Consider the following 15,143-nt stretch of genomic DNA (forward strand, 5'->3'; position numbering starts at 1 on the left):
TCAAGGTGGTACAATTTAAGAGGAAAGTAATGCTTGTCTTCTCTTTGGAAGAAGGAAAGAGGGAAGGATTTGGCACACTGAGCTTAAAGCATGGAAGAGCACTCCAACCTGCAACACTTTACTCACATCCTCAGCAGCACTCAGCTTAGTGACAATGTGGTGGACTCATTACCTCAGGTCTCTCAGGTACGAGTGAGAGGGGATGTGACCTCAGCTGGATTCAGTGAATGGAGACGACGCAGTTTATTGCGGTGCACGGGGTTTACAGGTTCCCTGGTTCGACTGAAACCGATTTATGCAAAACTGTTAAGGTGTGAGTCAAAAATAAAACCAGCCCTTGATACTTAATTACTTTTTGGGTGTTCCCCCTTTCCATGCATCACACCTATCTCAGTTTTTTTCCAGAAAAAGAAATTAAACTGAACCTTTCATGTAGCCATATATTTTTCTGCAATCACCTTCTGTCTGCTGCCTGCAACTGGATTCCACCGAAGAGGCATTTTTGTCTCACAAATTTTCTCTCAAAATATGAATCTAGCACAAGATTTATTGTCATTTATTCTGTTGTCAAGTGCACAGTGCATCGCTCCATCTCTCTGTCGGCCTGCAGTGATCCGGCCAGAGCATAATTGTCTAAGTGCTTCTGGATGGCAGAGGGCTATTTGGTCATTAAGGGGCCTATTAAGTCATTAGTGTAACAGTGGAACTGCCGTCTGCCTGCCGACAAGACCAGATGATCAGTCTGATATGTGTTGCCTTGCAGTTTTCCACATATTTGTGCAGGTAATTATAGCTTAGATGTGAAACGCCCTCAGATGTCACACTCAAAGAGGGAGTATATGTTACCGACACACTTTAAAGGTAACCTCCGCCTCCCCTTTTCGCCCACCCTTTTTTTCCACTTGCTGTGGGCATGTTGGTACTGTGTATGAGAGCAGATGAGCAATGAGTAAGCAACCAGACCCTAGGGTCATGCCAGAGAGAAAGATAATGAGCAAAAAGATTAAATCCAAAAGTAGTGGGGAGGTAAGAGGAAACAAGAGCAGAGAACAGATTAGCTTTTTTTTGTCATTCAGACTCAAGCCAGCACATCCCTTCAAACTCAAACTTACACACCCATTACTGAATGTAAATATTTGGATGTGGGCAGGGTTGGATGTTACTTAATTCCCCTTAAAGATGTATTGTTTGGATGAACACAATCCAAGGAACACAGAGCAAAATAGTCAGTATGATTTGATATGACGCATGAGAATCTTATTTTGACTTAATTTCTGCTGTTACTTTAAGCAACCCTAGCTCAGCCTTTGGAGACACACTGCTCGAGGCTCTCTATATTGAATTAACTACTGACCATAAATGCTCATCAAGTAACTTCCATGCACAGCCAGAAACCTCTGGATCTGTACAGAGGAGGACATTCCCCCTGGATATGCTGTGTTTGACTTGTACTGTTTTTAGATCATTTTCAAATTGCTGAATTGTATCTTGGGGATATACATTTTAGTAGGTTCCTTCAGAATTGGAAAACCAAACACAAGTCTAACTGAACATCATATAAAGTAATGGTGGAGTATGGAAAGCACAGACTGCGTAGGTATAAGCAGTGAATGACTTTGACCCAGACAGAAATAATCTCACTATATGACCACTGAGTGTAAACTCGGTGGTTGCGTTCCAAACAGTATGTATTTATCATGATATCTTTTTATACATATATTGGAGAAACTCAATGTTATCAAATTACACATTATTTTACCATGAATACATACCTTGTTGTGATATTTTGGCCACATCTGCAGGCCTGAAAGAGCCCCACTGTGACCACAGCTTGTATGAGTCTGCAGCCTCAGCAATACAGAGAGTCTCAAACCAACAAGTCCTCCAATCCATAACCCCCCATATAGGTCATTTGTTCAAACCCTAAAAAACAACCCAGATCTTATAGACTAGCGCCACTACAGGCAACAGGAGGTATTGCGCGTTAGGAACTAAACAACCAGATGCTTGTATGTACTTAAACTTGAATCAGTAATCTGTTTTCCACACTGGAGTAAACACCATTCTCAAATATTTTCTTTAAGTGCAGCACTTTAACTTCAACTGTTTTCTTCACTTCCAGGTTACTTTCAGGCAGTAAATTGATACCATGCTATGAAAACACTCATTTCCTACTTGGTCAGAATGAGAAAAACATCATGGTTGGGACTAAAATACTTTCTTTTGACTATACAACCATCATTAATCATTAACTGACTTCAATGGTGGTTGTTCTAAAGACCACTAGAGGCAGCATATTCAATAAATGTTGTTATCAGACCTATTTTTTTTTTTTTGAGCAAATGACCCATGGGGTCATTTTTGTAAAGAGGACAGTCTTACCGAAGCAAAGGGATTGCACAGGCACTGTCCTGACTGAAATAGACACATCAGACTGTCAGTGAAGCTGTAAATGGTGCACATCCTAAATGGGAGGAGGATGTCTTCTTGCTGAGAGGAAACCTGATTCTGTCACCCACCATTCTCCCTTTATCCCATCCCCTATCCACCCCTGAGGTGAGAAGAAGGTCTAGCAACTGTCAGCCACCTCTCTCTGTGTTTGCACAAGTCACAGTACAAAGAAGCGCCACCTGATGGAAACTCAACATGGTCAGAGGTTGAGTTCGGTACTCCACTAGATCGGGCCTTGTCTGCACGCTCAGCAGTGCCCAGACTTGACCCCAGCAGACTGCGGGTCTCCTCACTGCTCTGCTGCTTGTGGCTCCAATACCACCTCCTGCCATGACCCATGACCCCTGCCCAGGAGAGAGGCGCCACCAACATGATATAATTTCTCCTCGACATGGGCCAGCAGCCTCGTCTGCAATGTGACCTCGGGAAAATAAATATGGCTGTTTATTTTGTGGGAATAGAGGGGGCACACGGTCTGGTGCTGCACACAAATTTCCCAAAAGCAGTGTCATGAAGAAAAATAAGCCATTACAAATTTTGTAATATGCATCACCAACAAACAGCACCAATGTGATGCTGGAACTGCTGAAATAGTTACAAAGAAGTGTTTTTCCACTTACATGAGACTGGATCAAAAATGCCTTGTATCTTTTAAGTCAAGCTGCTGTAGTCATGCAGCTTGCACTCTCTGAACTGACTAAGCTTTCTCCAGCCTTTTCCAATCTATAGTCAAAGTATTTGATACTAGCGGACTTGCCTTGCTGTCAAGCTACATCAGCTTTCAAAGACCTGGAGAGGAACCATGCACCGTGACCTGCCTTTATTTCCACAGCCTCTACACTGCCTCTCACAGATATATCTGCACCTCTCTGATCTAAAGAGATCATAGAGAGGACTCAGACAGACAAAGCTCTTGTTTTACCACAAAAGTCTTAAGAGGTCTCAGGCACACTTAATGTCTCTCCACCTCTCCCAAACTACAGAAGATTACAGCTTTAAAACACATGCTCTGCCTGTTTCTGCTACTTCAGATTGGATGATATATTTGGTGTTCCTCGTTTTGTCCTAAATGACTTGCTCTGAGGTCATGGGTACTGTCATGACGAGGCTCATGAGCCATGACAAAAAGGGAGAACGCACACTTCTTAAGTAACTTTAAACTGAAAATGTATTTATAAGTACAACCCAAAACAACATATTAAAGAGTCTGTAATCTGTTAAGTCAGTAATGTATGCAAGGATGTACGTAAGTGAGGTGTGGTTATGAAAAAATTGTGAATGAGGAGCCAGCTAAATAACCTGGGCCCAGACAGTCCAGGTGTATGTCATCAGGTCCTCAGCTCTACCCATCTACCTGAAATGAGCCTGGAAAAAAATCCAAAGGACGACCAGAAGAGAGGGCGGGGTCGTCACAGTACTCAAGTAACACCTGACCAATGAAGGTGTACAAATCTGTGTCTTGCCCATCTCTAAATGATCCGAGCTATATTACAGAGATACCACCAGGACTGAATGTTTGGGATGAACCTACACTGTGAGATGTGATAAATCACCAGCCAGCATCCAGAAACTTCTCCATCAAAGTTACAAAACATACATAAGCGGCTGTTTCACATAGGCCAGAAACTTAGATTTCCCCTTTTCTCCTGTTTCATATTATTGTTAGCAAGATACAATGCACTTAAATCTCCCAGCAATGTTATCCCTAACACTCCTTTACACTCTTTCTCTCCCCCGGTCAGTCTGACTTTCTCATTCTGGTGTTTAACTTTTCTTTATTCTGCACCCACACAATTTCCCTTTGACTCTGGGTCTATCCATTCTTCTGACCTCACCATTGTTACAGTCAAGCGTAGAGGGATCCAATCAACCATAGCTTTCAGATTAAACCGTGCATTATAATAATTGGGAGTAATGGTTTCCATGTCAGCTTCAGTACAGCTCTGAATTGTTTTCATACATCCAGTGTCCAGTGTTGCCTGTACATGGTGTAGGTGCATTTCAAGTTATTCATGATCAAACTTTGCCTGTATTTTCATGGCAGAAAAAAAATTCTTATCTATTTTTTACTGCCCACTGAGAATTACATTCTGCAGTCTGACTTTTTCTACAATCTGACTTGTGCTAATACTCGAACGCGTTAGGATGAAATTTAAAACAGCAATGTTTCTTTGGGCAGTGCCTGTCGCACTAAATGCAGATCAACTCTAAATACAATTAGGCTACAACTGCGAACAGAAACCATAAAACTCCAGACATTATAAGAAAAGGGCATGTTATCACGGATCAAAACACGACAAAATCCACCCAAAGGCATTAGTGCTTGTCCTCGTCATTACTGAGAAACAGTGTCCCTTGCAGAGCTTATTTCTAGGGGCAGTAAAGCTCTCAGGTATGTGCAATGCATGCAGTTTCATTTTGACAGTGTAGTTAGGAGGTGCTGATGAAAGAGGAGAGCCCGTTCGAAGCCTGCTGCCTCTCAAATTAGCTGTGGAGCCCTCTGTGCTGTCACATGGACTCCTAAGCCCTCAAAGATTCTGTTGCACTGTGAATGTGTCATAGAGAGATTTGAACGGTCTTCGTGCGAATCGTGCCGTGCATGCAAAGCACATGTGTTTGGTTGTGAACACTTTATAAATACAAATATTGAGATGTCTTTTTCGATTCATTGCAGATCAAAGGCTGTTAGAAAACAGAGCATCTTCCTCTAACTGTTGAGGCCATCAGACACGTTTTCACCCTCAGTCTTGCCATCTTCATCCTCAAACTAATCCTTCAAACAAGCAAATTCCAACCTTTTCATTAAAATACAAGAAATTAAATATGGATATACTCCCCATGTTTTGTTCATCAAGTGATTAGGTTGTTTCACTAATCTGTCTGTCTCCAATTACATTCCGTGTTCAGCAATACAGCAGAGAGCCAGACTGTCTGCATTAATGAAAGCAAGAGCTCTCTGCTCTTCTCACCTTTGTTAATCTGTTTTTTCGTGTACACCGCTCTGCCTGACACCCTTTGTGCAGATTCAGCTGCTGAGTATGTTTATTTAGTGAGGTGGAAGGACATCTATAACCATAAAGCTGTCTCCATGCAGACACATTTTAATCGCTTCTTTCTCCCCATATTGTCTTCTCTCACGTTCTCTGGTTCTTTCAGAGAAAGCAGCACACTCAAATTTGTGCATTCACTAAACTTTTACTGGACTATAAAGCCAAACACGCTTGTCTTCAGAGCTTCTTTTCCAAAAGCAAAAGGATAAAGGATACGCTTAGGATCTGCTCATGGCCCCTCTAGGCCTGGCAAGTATTTGCAAATCCTTCAGTAACTTCAGCTGTGTACACACAGGGAATCAGTGGCAAAAAAGAGCAAAAATAAACATCTCCATCCCATCCTCTTACCTGAGAGAAGTTGAGCCCATTGAGGGGGTGACACTGCTCCTCCACCCGCTCCACCGCCCCGGTCGTCTTTCCCATTTGATCGGCCTCTTGAGCCAAGAACAGGTCCAGCACTGGTGTCCCTCTGGACCGGACGTCCCACTCTGTCAGTGAGTTGACCATCAGCATCACCCACACGGGCCTCTTCCTCTCCCAGTTCCCTGCGATAGCGTTGAACAGGTAGTCGGCATACAGGCCACGACCTCGTTGGTCAGCAGTCATCCAGTAAGGCATCATGTGTTTGACATAGTCCAAGTGGCGTTTGAGGCGACGGTACAAGTCTCGTGGTAACAGGGTCTGCAGGTTCTCTCCGTGGGGAAGCAGCTGACAGCTGGTCAGTTTGGAGATAGTCAGCGGGTCTGTCAGGTCCAGCTCAAAAAAGACATTATTGCTGTTGCGGAAGGCCTGCTTGGAAGTGTTGGGGATGAAGTCCCAGACTCGGGTGTAGGGCACGTGGATGGTGCCAAATAGGTAAGATGGAGGGTGTGGAGGTGCACGCTTTACTGTCCACAGGAAAGAGTTCAGCTCACTTTGCTGCAGAAGAGAGGGAAAAAAAACAAGAATACCAGAACCGTCACATTCGCACAGTTCAACATTAAAGCTAAAGCTGACACTTTTTTCCTCAGTTGTGGTTTCCTGGCTCGTAGGCTCAGGTCAACAAGTTGAAGATTGAAACACCATTTAAGATGACGGCAGGGGAAGTATAAAGTCTAGTCAGCTCGAGGCTGTGCTGCAGGCAGTTTATAGAGGGGCCTTCTGGGCTGTAAACAGACCTCCGTGTATTGTTGAGGTGCATACCTCGGTTGCCAAAGCCTCTTTCGGTCTGGGAAGCATTTTCAAGGCAGCAGTACAAATATACTGCTCTGGAGCTCATAAAAGCCCAAACCTGAAAGAAACCTGCTCTCTATTCTGACCTCACTGTGATACTTTTATTTGTGATTTTTATTTTCTTTTTATTCTTTTTTTTTGTTTGTTTTTTGTACAGCGGACAGGGAGATGGGATGTTGACGGTTTTAAGTCCAGGGCTGTTTTTATCTGTGGTTTATAAAGCAGGAAGCATTTGTCTATTATGGTTATCATCATGGAAGGCAATGTCACGATGAAAATGAGATAACCACAGTCAGTCTAAATGAGCATCAGGCTCTATTGCATTTTGAATATGTTTCCTGTTAAGCGCTTAGCCAATGTGCTGCGCATGTGCTATGGCTTTGATGTTGGCATTATTCAAACGTGAAAGAAGAATTAGCTTCTCTAAACAATATCAAACTGCTGGCCATCGAGGCACACTGTAATCAGGCATTTGAGGGATGAATCCCGTTAGAGTAAAATAAAGTTATTCTTTTAAAATGTTTACTTCTGTAATTTAACCAAGCTTTCCTTCAAATGCTGGCGCTCCATGCATATTACAGACAGTCATGCCACTTTTAAAAATTTAAAGTATCGCAGCCAAAAGCAAATCAAGTCTTATTGCAGGATGTTCTCTAGTTGTCATAAATGCTATTTTATTTTCCTCTCTGATGTAACCTGCTGCTTGACAAATTAAATCAAAGGTGTTTTCTTCATAGTTTCCTTAGATTTTTCCTTAGAAGATAAAATAAAATTGCAAGTTTGTAAGGTATCAGTTTTAACATTTGTCTCTGTAGACGAGAGAGTTTTAAAAGATACTGGACACGTTTGTACAGTTTCCGTATTTCCTACAAACGGAAACTAATAGAGCATGTTTGCACGAGCAGGATTTAAGTCCGGAGTAAAAATATGCGCAAGGCCTCTTTACATAAATAAGGAATTTTCGACATGGAAAGCGTCGTGCTCGACTTATAGTGAGTCCTGAGGAGAGGCGAGATCCCTTCTGCTGAGGCAGCGCTGACTTTTCTGGAGAGCCTTGACGCGCAGGACTCCTTTTTATGGGAGTAATTACTCTTAATCCAAAACAGAGACCACTGTACTGACGCATACAAATCACATGAAGTGAATGAGTACAAGGAGTCTTCACTGATCTCTGACAACAACTCCATTATGGGACGTTATGAGCAAACGAAACAAATGCCTATGATCTCTGAGCGATTCCATGATGATATTGAAGCTGGACCACAAATTTAAGGATCATCAGCCTGGTGAGGTGAGGTATGTTTTTTTCTAGTGCAGCGATTTTCAGCAGGAACGCGTGTTGGATGTGATTTCTGCAGTTATGATTCCCCGCGCTGCTGCAATACATTCAGCGAATTCAGGACACATTGATTTTCCCAACGTGCACGGTGTGTGTGTGTTTGCGGCGTGCTGTGCGAAAACATGACCACTTCTGAGAGGTCAATGAAACTTTTCCAAATGAAGTCAAGTCACCCGTGGGTGTTCCCCACTTTGTCACATAAACAGCCATAAAGTTGGCGCAAACTTACAGTTTCTCTTGGCAACCTCGTTCATTGTTAAGGCCCCGATATACAGCTGCACTCAAGAACCATTTTTTAAATTATTGTTATCATTATTATTATTATTACTACAGACTGAGTAACAAGATTTAGTGCATGGAAAACTTATTTGTAATTATAAGCTATTTCTATCTTACTATCGTGTGTGAAGGGTTAGGGTTAGCTGCATCTCCTTTTAAAGTTATGAAGGCTGCAGACTTTGACAAATATACAATACAGCTACACGATTAGTGATATTTAAAGTGCTGTTCTGTCGCCTTCCAACAACATTAACATTCCTAAATTTAGGTTCTCCATACTCCCCAACCAGAGCCCAGTGCCGGTTTATTCTGATAACAAGTGTCACAGACCTGTTACGGAGTCGCGCTGTTATCTTGGCTAAATTTCAAACTTCTCAGGGTTAAATCTTACAATGGATTTTGTAGCTATTACTTCCAGATTAGAACACGCGTTCGTTTGGGAAAAAAATTAGATGCCTTTGACTCAATAAAGCGCCGCAACAAGACTCACCGACTTGGGTGCGTCGCACTGCCTCGGTCTGCCCGGTCGGTCGGCGCCCCAGGGTGCCACAGTTTGCAGGAAAGCGCTCAGGAGGACCCAGCTGAATCCTTGTGGAAAGACCATCGCGTCGAGGTGACAGAACACTTGTGACAGTCAGCTCTTGGTGAACCTTTATCTCTTTACCCTGCCCTCTCCTCTGACTGCCTTTTGAAGTAAGAAAAACGCTACCGGTGGCCTCCGGGCTCACATGTGCAATCCGGCTGGAGGACCATTCCGCCTCTTCGCCATTCCCTGACGCACCCCGCCTCTGAGTTTATTGTGGTACTTTTTAGAACTTTTCGTGTGTTCCTCCAGTTCAGTGCAGTTCCTGAAACAGGAGCGAAAAGCTCTTTGGAAAGTGTGCGCTCCGTGAATTTGGAGCGTCTTTACTGGGCGAAAGAGAGGTGGGACGATACGAGCACCCCCACCCCGTTACACACAACGTATGCACACACATCCAAGCTTCTCTTGAGCACAGGTTCACACCGGGGACGACAGGTTTGCGTGAGTAAAACCCGTGAGGACAGACCCGTAAAGAGTGCAGAGGGGGGCGAATGTTCTTGTAACGTTTTAAAGTTTTGACGATCATTCGTTCTGATGTTTTCTCACAATTTCAGGTTTTTTATACGTGTTACTGAAGCTCTCAAAGCATTAAGATGTTATCGTTTGATGGTTGACTATTTGTATTTGTATTGCTGCAGGGTTTTTTTGGGTTGTTTTTTTTTTTGCTGAACTTATGCAACTTCAAGATGTTGAAAATGTTCTTTAAATTTTGGCATCCATTTCTGTCCATAAATGTTCACTGTATTATCTGGTAGAAAACTTAGCCTGTCTTTGTATTTTGCATTCGACATGATTGGATGTGTGTACCTCTTTTATTATACTCTAGAGGACAGATGTTACTCACAGTACTGACAGCCCAAAGGTTTGTTTTGCCTGATTTTTCAGCAAAGTCATTTCAAAGTCATAAATGAGCAATTTTTCAAATGTTGTCATTTGCTTCCTTTTTGAAAGGATTGCATTTATCATTGTCCTTCTCTGTTTGACAATACCTTGCATGGGGGCCGCTGAGGCAGATTGCCTGTATTCAACCCTAAATGCATGATTAATGGTGACAAATAAATAGGTCCGATTAAAGACAACTGTGTGAAGCTTTTTATTTATGCTACGTGCAGCACTCCTCTTAAGCTGCATTAGTCATGATGTGGAGCAGGCGGATCTGAAATAAACACCAGTGTTGAGAGAAAGTGACCCCTCTCTGCGCAGGCCGCGATGTCAACGCTCTACTACTCTGCTGTGACCTCAGTTATTGTCCAAGTGGCAGACAGTGTGACAGAGTCAAGTAGTGGAAATTTATCATGGGGACCCCCTCAAACAAGTGGCACCGGGCCCCTCCCTGCAGGCTGGTGGCAGACAGACTTCACACAAACTACTCTTTGTCCTCGGCCGTGTTCTCCCCTCCTCTCCACTCCTCTTCTCACCACTCTGGGTTCACCTCTGTTGCCGGGCAGCTCTGTAAGCAGCCGACTGTCCCTCTGCACCCCCACTGTGTTCTCCATTGAGGTGACCGGCTGTCTCTGTTGAGTGTCTTTGATCAGTTAGTCTTTTAACAAAGTTTCATGTTGTAAAACTGTGACATTTCTGCCCCTTGACCCTTGACTTGAACAACTTTTACTGGCTGTGATTTATCAAGATTTGAAAAATCCATATTCTTTAGACTTAAATGCAGCCGCAAATGTTTTCAAATGCACAAAGCAGCATATAAAGAAATAAAACAATAGTTTCTCACCCTGAATGGCTCTTGCTCTAACACAGGTGTGAGATTTCAGTTAGCTTCTTCATCTTCTCTAACATGGCCACCTGTGGAGTCAGGTACCTGCTTTAACCACACCTTGCAGGAGGCTTCTCTTTGAAGGAGCTTTTCACATTCTTGGCCGGTTAGAAGAGGGCTTATGAGTGGCTGGCTGCAGGAGATTCCTGGACTGGGGCCAGCGCTTACAGCATGGTGCACATATAGCAGGGGACGAAAGAAGACTTTAAAGTTAATGTTCTGTAAGCAGATTGCAGAAATGTTCACTTAGAGAGTGCACATCTGGGGAGGCGTTGGACAGAAAGAAAGCTCTCTACACTCTAATGGTATTTTTGAAATTTTAAACAAAATGTGTCTGCAGCTGAGCTCTGTTAATATGCTTCCCAGCACCTTCTCTGGCTATTACACAAAGTGAGCAGATAAAGATGAAAGTGCACGGTAAAGGAAGAGAATGAGACTTTGTTAATGTCTGTGGCACTGCAGCTGTGTGTCTGCTTGTCCTTTTGGCTGCCTGTCTGTCTGATGCAGTGCAGAAATTTCTAAAAAATGTATACAAGTTGTGTTGGTAGATATACAAGTTATATTACTTCTCTGACAAATTCTACCTGCACTGCACACTGCTTGAAAAGGAGACGTCCGTATGGAAATACGTGGAAACTCTTTGTTTATTATGTACATAGAGACCCCTGGTGGTGTTAGGAAGAATTGAGATTACCCACAGAGTGGGCAAAGGTAAGAAATACAGAGGGAGATAGATGACTTGAGGGCAGAGAGATAGCACTTCAAAGAAATTGTTAGTGTGATGAATATGAAGGTACGGCTTATTGCTTGAGGCAGCCATATTTCAGAGACAGGCTGTCAGACTGGTTGCGGAGGTCACACTTTTGTTGTCTCTGCTCTCAGCTGGACTACACACACATGGACACACACACACACACCCTCTGCTACCTCCACCCGTCTCTTGCTAGGGCTCCAATATCCTCTGTCCTGCTTTGAAGATGTCAAGGAATAATATTGACTGAGTCTCTGGTGAAATGTTATTGTGGTCTCCCATTCGGGATGTCCTGGGAAAAGAGGGGGTTATAGGAAAGGATAGAGGTGGTGGAGAAGGACAATTATGTTTGGTGGAACATAACAAAGGGTTGTGTGGTGGTGGTGGGTTCAGAATTTATACATTGCAACAAACAGGAGTGATTCAAGTTAAGCAAAGTCTGCTATCTCTGTGTTTGTTGGTCCCTCAAAATTCTCTCAGACACCAAAGACTCAGTTAAGTAGTTTTCCCCCAGTCAGTGCGCCGATATCTCCCATAGCACGTCAGCACATGCAGTGGATGGCTATCTGTTTATCTTCATCTTTCACAATGAGCAAAAGCAGGAGGGGAGAGATGAGAGGAAGAGATAAAATGACAGGGGTCACAGTCAGGGTTGTTTTCTCTTATTCAGATTCTTTTTTAAAACATCTGCCATGGTTTTGGGGTGAAGTAAGGAAAGAGGGACCTGGCTCTTGATGGGATGGCAACTTACAGTTAGTGATAAAACTTATTAATTTTGATGAGAGGCAGTTTTATATAGGGGTGCCATAATAATGTATCTGTAATTATGAGATGTAGAGCGCACAGTGATAAACTCTGATTTCAGGCAGAGCAGTAGATGAGAATATGCCATTCTCATATTAGACTGTCTCCAGTCATTTGTTTTAAGGTAACTTGCTGCTGGCTCCAGCTTAATCATTTCCTGGTGGATATGACAGTTGTATCTATCAGATCAGCTTTTATCAAAAAAGCAAATGGTTCTTTCTTTTAAGTGTTCTGAAGCGCTTTAGGAATGATAAGACACCTTAAACCTTTCCCCCAAAATCAACAGCCACTGGCTTCCCTATGCAGAGGAATAAAAAATGTTGTCAGTAAAAGATATATCTTATACTTGGCAGTATAAGAATATTGATGGAGAGCAGGATACATTAAGTTAAATACCAGCTAATTCTGCACACAAAAAGGAAACATGACAGTAGTGTGGCTATAGCAGGTTGAAAATCCCTAAACTCACGTTACATTTACACTGGGCTATCGCGAGTCATGCAAGCTAGTGGCTCTCGTAGCTTCAGCATCATGAAAATATGTGGAGCCGTGCAGAAAGGCAAAATTATCTCACAGATTCAGATAGGACTTTGCAAGAGAAATGGTTAAATTTCCATCAAGGTAAAAATAAAAAACTATGGCTACAAAAAGTATTCAGAAGCTGTGACGCCCGTCAAGGGGATGTAGCTGAATGGTCACCATGCGGCGTGACCAGACTTCTATATGTGGACCTTTGTGATATTTTAAAAGTTTAAGATGTAGGAATACAAAGATATATACTAATTAAAAACTTCTAGAAACATGTCAACTTCATCATATTTGGAAACTTTTACTCACTTAACTGTCAACAGCAACAGAAATGTTGGCTAGTTTCTGAATGGAGAATGTTAAGGTACAGTTTGTAATATTGTCTAATGCCAGAGCTGTCTTCTAAGTATAGCCCTCCCATTCCCTCTGCCTACTCCCATTGCTGGAAGATTTATTTTTGTCTAGTGTTGGAAAATCTAGTGGAGAATACATAAAGAAAGGAAGAGAAGCAAGAGAGGGAGAGAGATGAACCGTACGAAAGTCATTAAATCACACTGCTGAATGTAAGATCTGCTAATAATTAAAAAGTCAGAATCATGCCAAATTCTGGTCCGCTCCAAAATGTTCTCTTTTTTTTTTTACTGAGGTTAAAGAAATGATGAGAAAATAATTTTAGTAATTCCAGTTATGTTTAAGCAGTGTCTTTATCTTATAGAATCATGTGCACTGATTTTTAAAAGTCACAACATTCACAATAATGATAATGAGAATGTGTTTTAATCTTAAAACTCCTTAGAAACACATTTTTTCACTTTGTTTTTTTTGAAGAAATAGAAGTGAGATAGGATTTTGGAGGCTGATCCTACAGTTTGAACATAGAACCACTATCCTAAAGTTAGAATTTAGGGTTAGTACATACAAAAGGCAACCTCAGACCGACACGTGACATCAGTTTCACATTTTCCATTTGGAAGACAGAGTTGAGTTCCACAGAATCTACCTCACGAATGGTGAGGCCCGCTGATGACCAAACATCTTATTAACACCTCATGCTGAGGTTTCCTTTTATATGCCGGCTGCTCATTGATGCTGTTCATGTAAGGATAAAGAAGGCCTGCATTGTTAGTAGCAAAATACTGCTGCTGTCGTCGTGGAAATGGATTCTGTTTAGAGATTTTGCGCAAGCAACACTTTTGATCATGCCATCTATTTACTTATCTATTCATTTATTTATTTTACACTTTTTGTATGCACATACTGACTTCCTTCAGAGAGAGCTGAATCTCATGTTTGTTTTCTAGAGCCTAAAATGCTACCACATCAAAGGCAAAGTCACCCTGTGATGCATTATGCTCTCTCCCACTGATCATTGGCACTGTGAGTAATTACATTATCCATATCTGCAAGCCCCCTGCTATCTTCTTTCTCTTTCTGCCCCATTTACCCCTAAAAGCCAAAGCAGAAGAGGTGGAGGCGCGAAAAGGCTCCTCCAGCTGTTAAGTAGATCTGCCTTTTAGCTATTTGAATGGTAAGATAATTAGATGTGTAGGAATAATGATGTTTTCCCTCTTGTCATTTCTGCAACCATTGTGGGGCTCCCACAAATCTCAGTACTGGACAGTAGTTTCCACTGATATCATGATAAGATGGAAATGTGATATTACTAATGTTAGTCTCTGCTATTGTTGTTTGTCATTGTAAATGTTCTGTTTGTGGTTTATTCAAGCAGGGGGCACAACCCAACAAGGCATTTCTGCATTTCCTGGGAAACAGCATAAACAGCATGCTTTTTGATACTATGAAAACAAAAGACCAGGTCTGTAGTGGAGTGCAGGAACCACGTATGAATTCCTGCCTCGAAGATCAGATGAGCTCCTCTGTAATTGGGACTTGAGATCCTTTTGCAGACGGTGGTCTGCTCTCATCCTTTAGGATTAGCTAAGAAGATAGCCTAAGACGCTTTAATGCCCCATGTATGGTACGTTGATGGCATCAATGTTTGCCTTGGTTAGAAGACATCAAGCTTAAAGAATAGCAGAGAATCAAAAGTGGTAGCTTTACCCACTGTTCTGTGAGTTTACACTGATGAGAGAAGGTTAGGCCTGGCTTCAGCTTAGTCAGTCCGGCCTATGGCTGAGAGTTTAGTTTGGTGGCCCAAACAGTGTTTATTCTGCAGTCATCCAAGGTTTATTTGATGTATTGCAGTTCTCTGTCTCTGGTCTTTTTGCACCCCTATTGGTCTTCCCTTTGCTTGGGGGCGTAATGTCTTACTCGTTGACTCTCTTGAGCCAGGTGTAAAAAATAACAATGTGTACTCGGCTGCTTCGACAGACATATGTTTTGGACATGTGTTTTAAGGAATAAAAATTATTTAATAG

The 15,143-nt window shown here is 42.3% G+C and overlaps 1 protein-coding gene across 2 annotated transcripts in view; it reads right to left on the reverse strand.

The window, feature by feature from the left end:
- Positions 1 to 9,226, reverse strand: part of trabd2b (TraB domain containing 2B) — a 66,655-nt gene extending 57,429 nt beyond the window's left edge. The window contains exons 1-2 of one of the 2 annotated variants that reach the window (XM_072389632.1): positions 8,822 to 9,226; positions 5,850 to 6,419 (exon numbers count right to left, since the gene is read on the reverse strand). In XM_072389632.1, the coding sequence (XP_072245733.1) occupies positions 5,850 to 6,419; positions 8,822 to 8,935 (684 nt within the window). In that variant the 5' untranslated portion in view covers positions 8,936 to 9,226. The remainder of the gene's footprint in view (positions 1 to 5,849; positions 6,420 to 8,821) is intronic. The other variant, XM_072389631.1, reaches the window with a different exon arrangement.
- Between the last annotated feature and the right edge of the window lie 5,917 nt (positions 9,227 to 15,143).

This window comes from Leuresthes tenuis, unplaced genomic scaffold (assembly GCF_036924035.1).
Source record: "Leuresthes tenuis unplaced genomic scaffold, fLeuTen1.0.hap1 SCAF_7, whole genome shotgun sequence".
Lineage (NCBI taxonomy): Eukaryota > Metazoa > Chordata > Actinopteri > Atheriniformes > Atherinopsidae > Leuresthes > Leuresthes tenuis.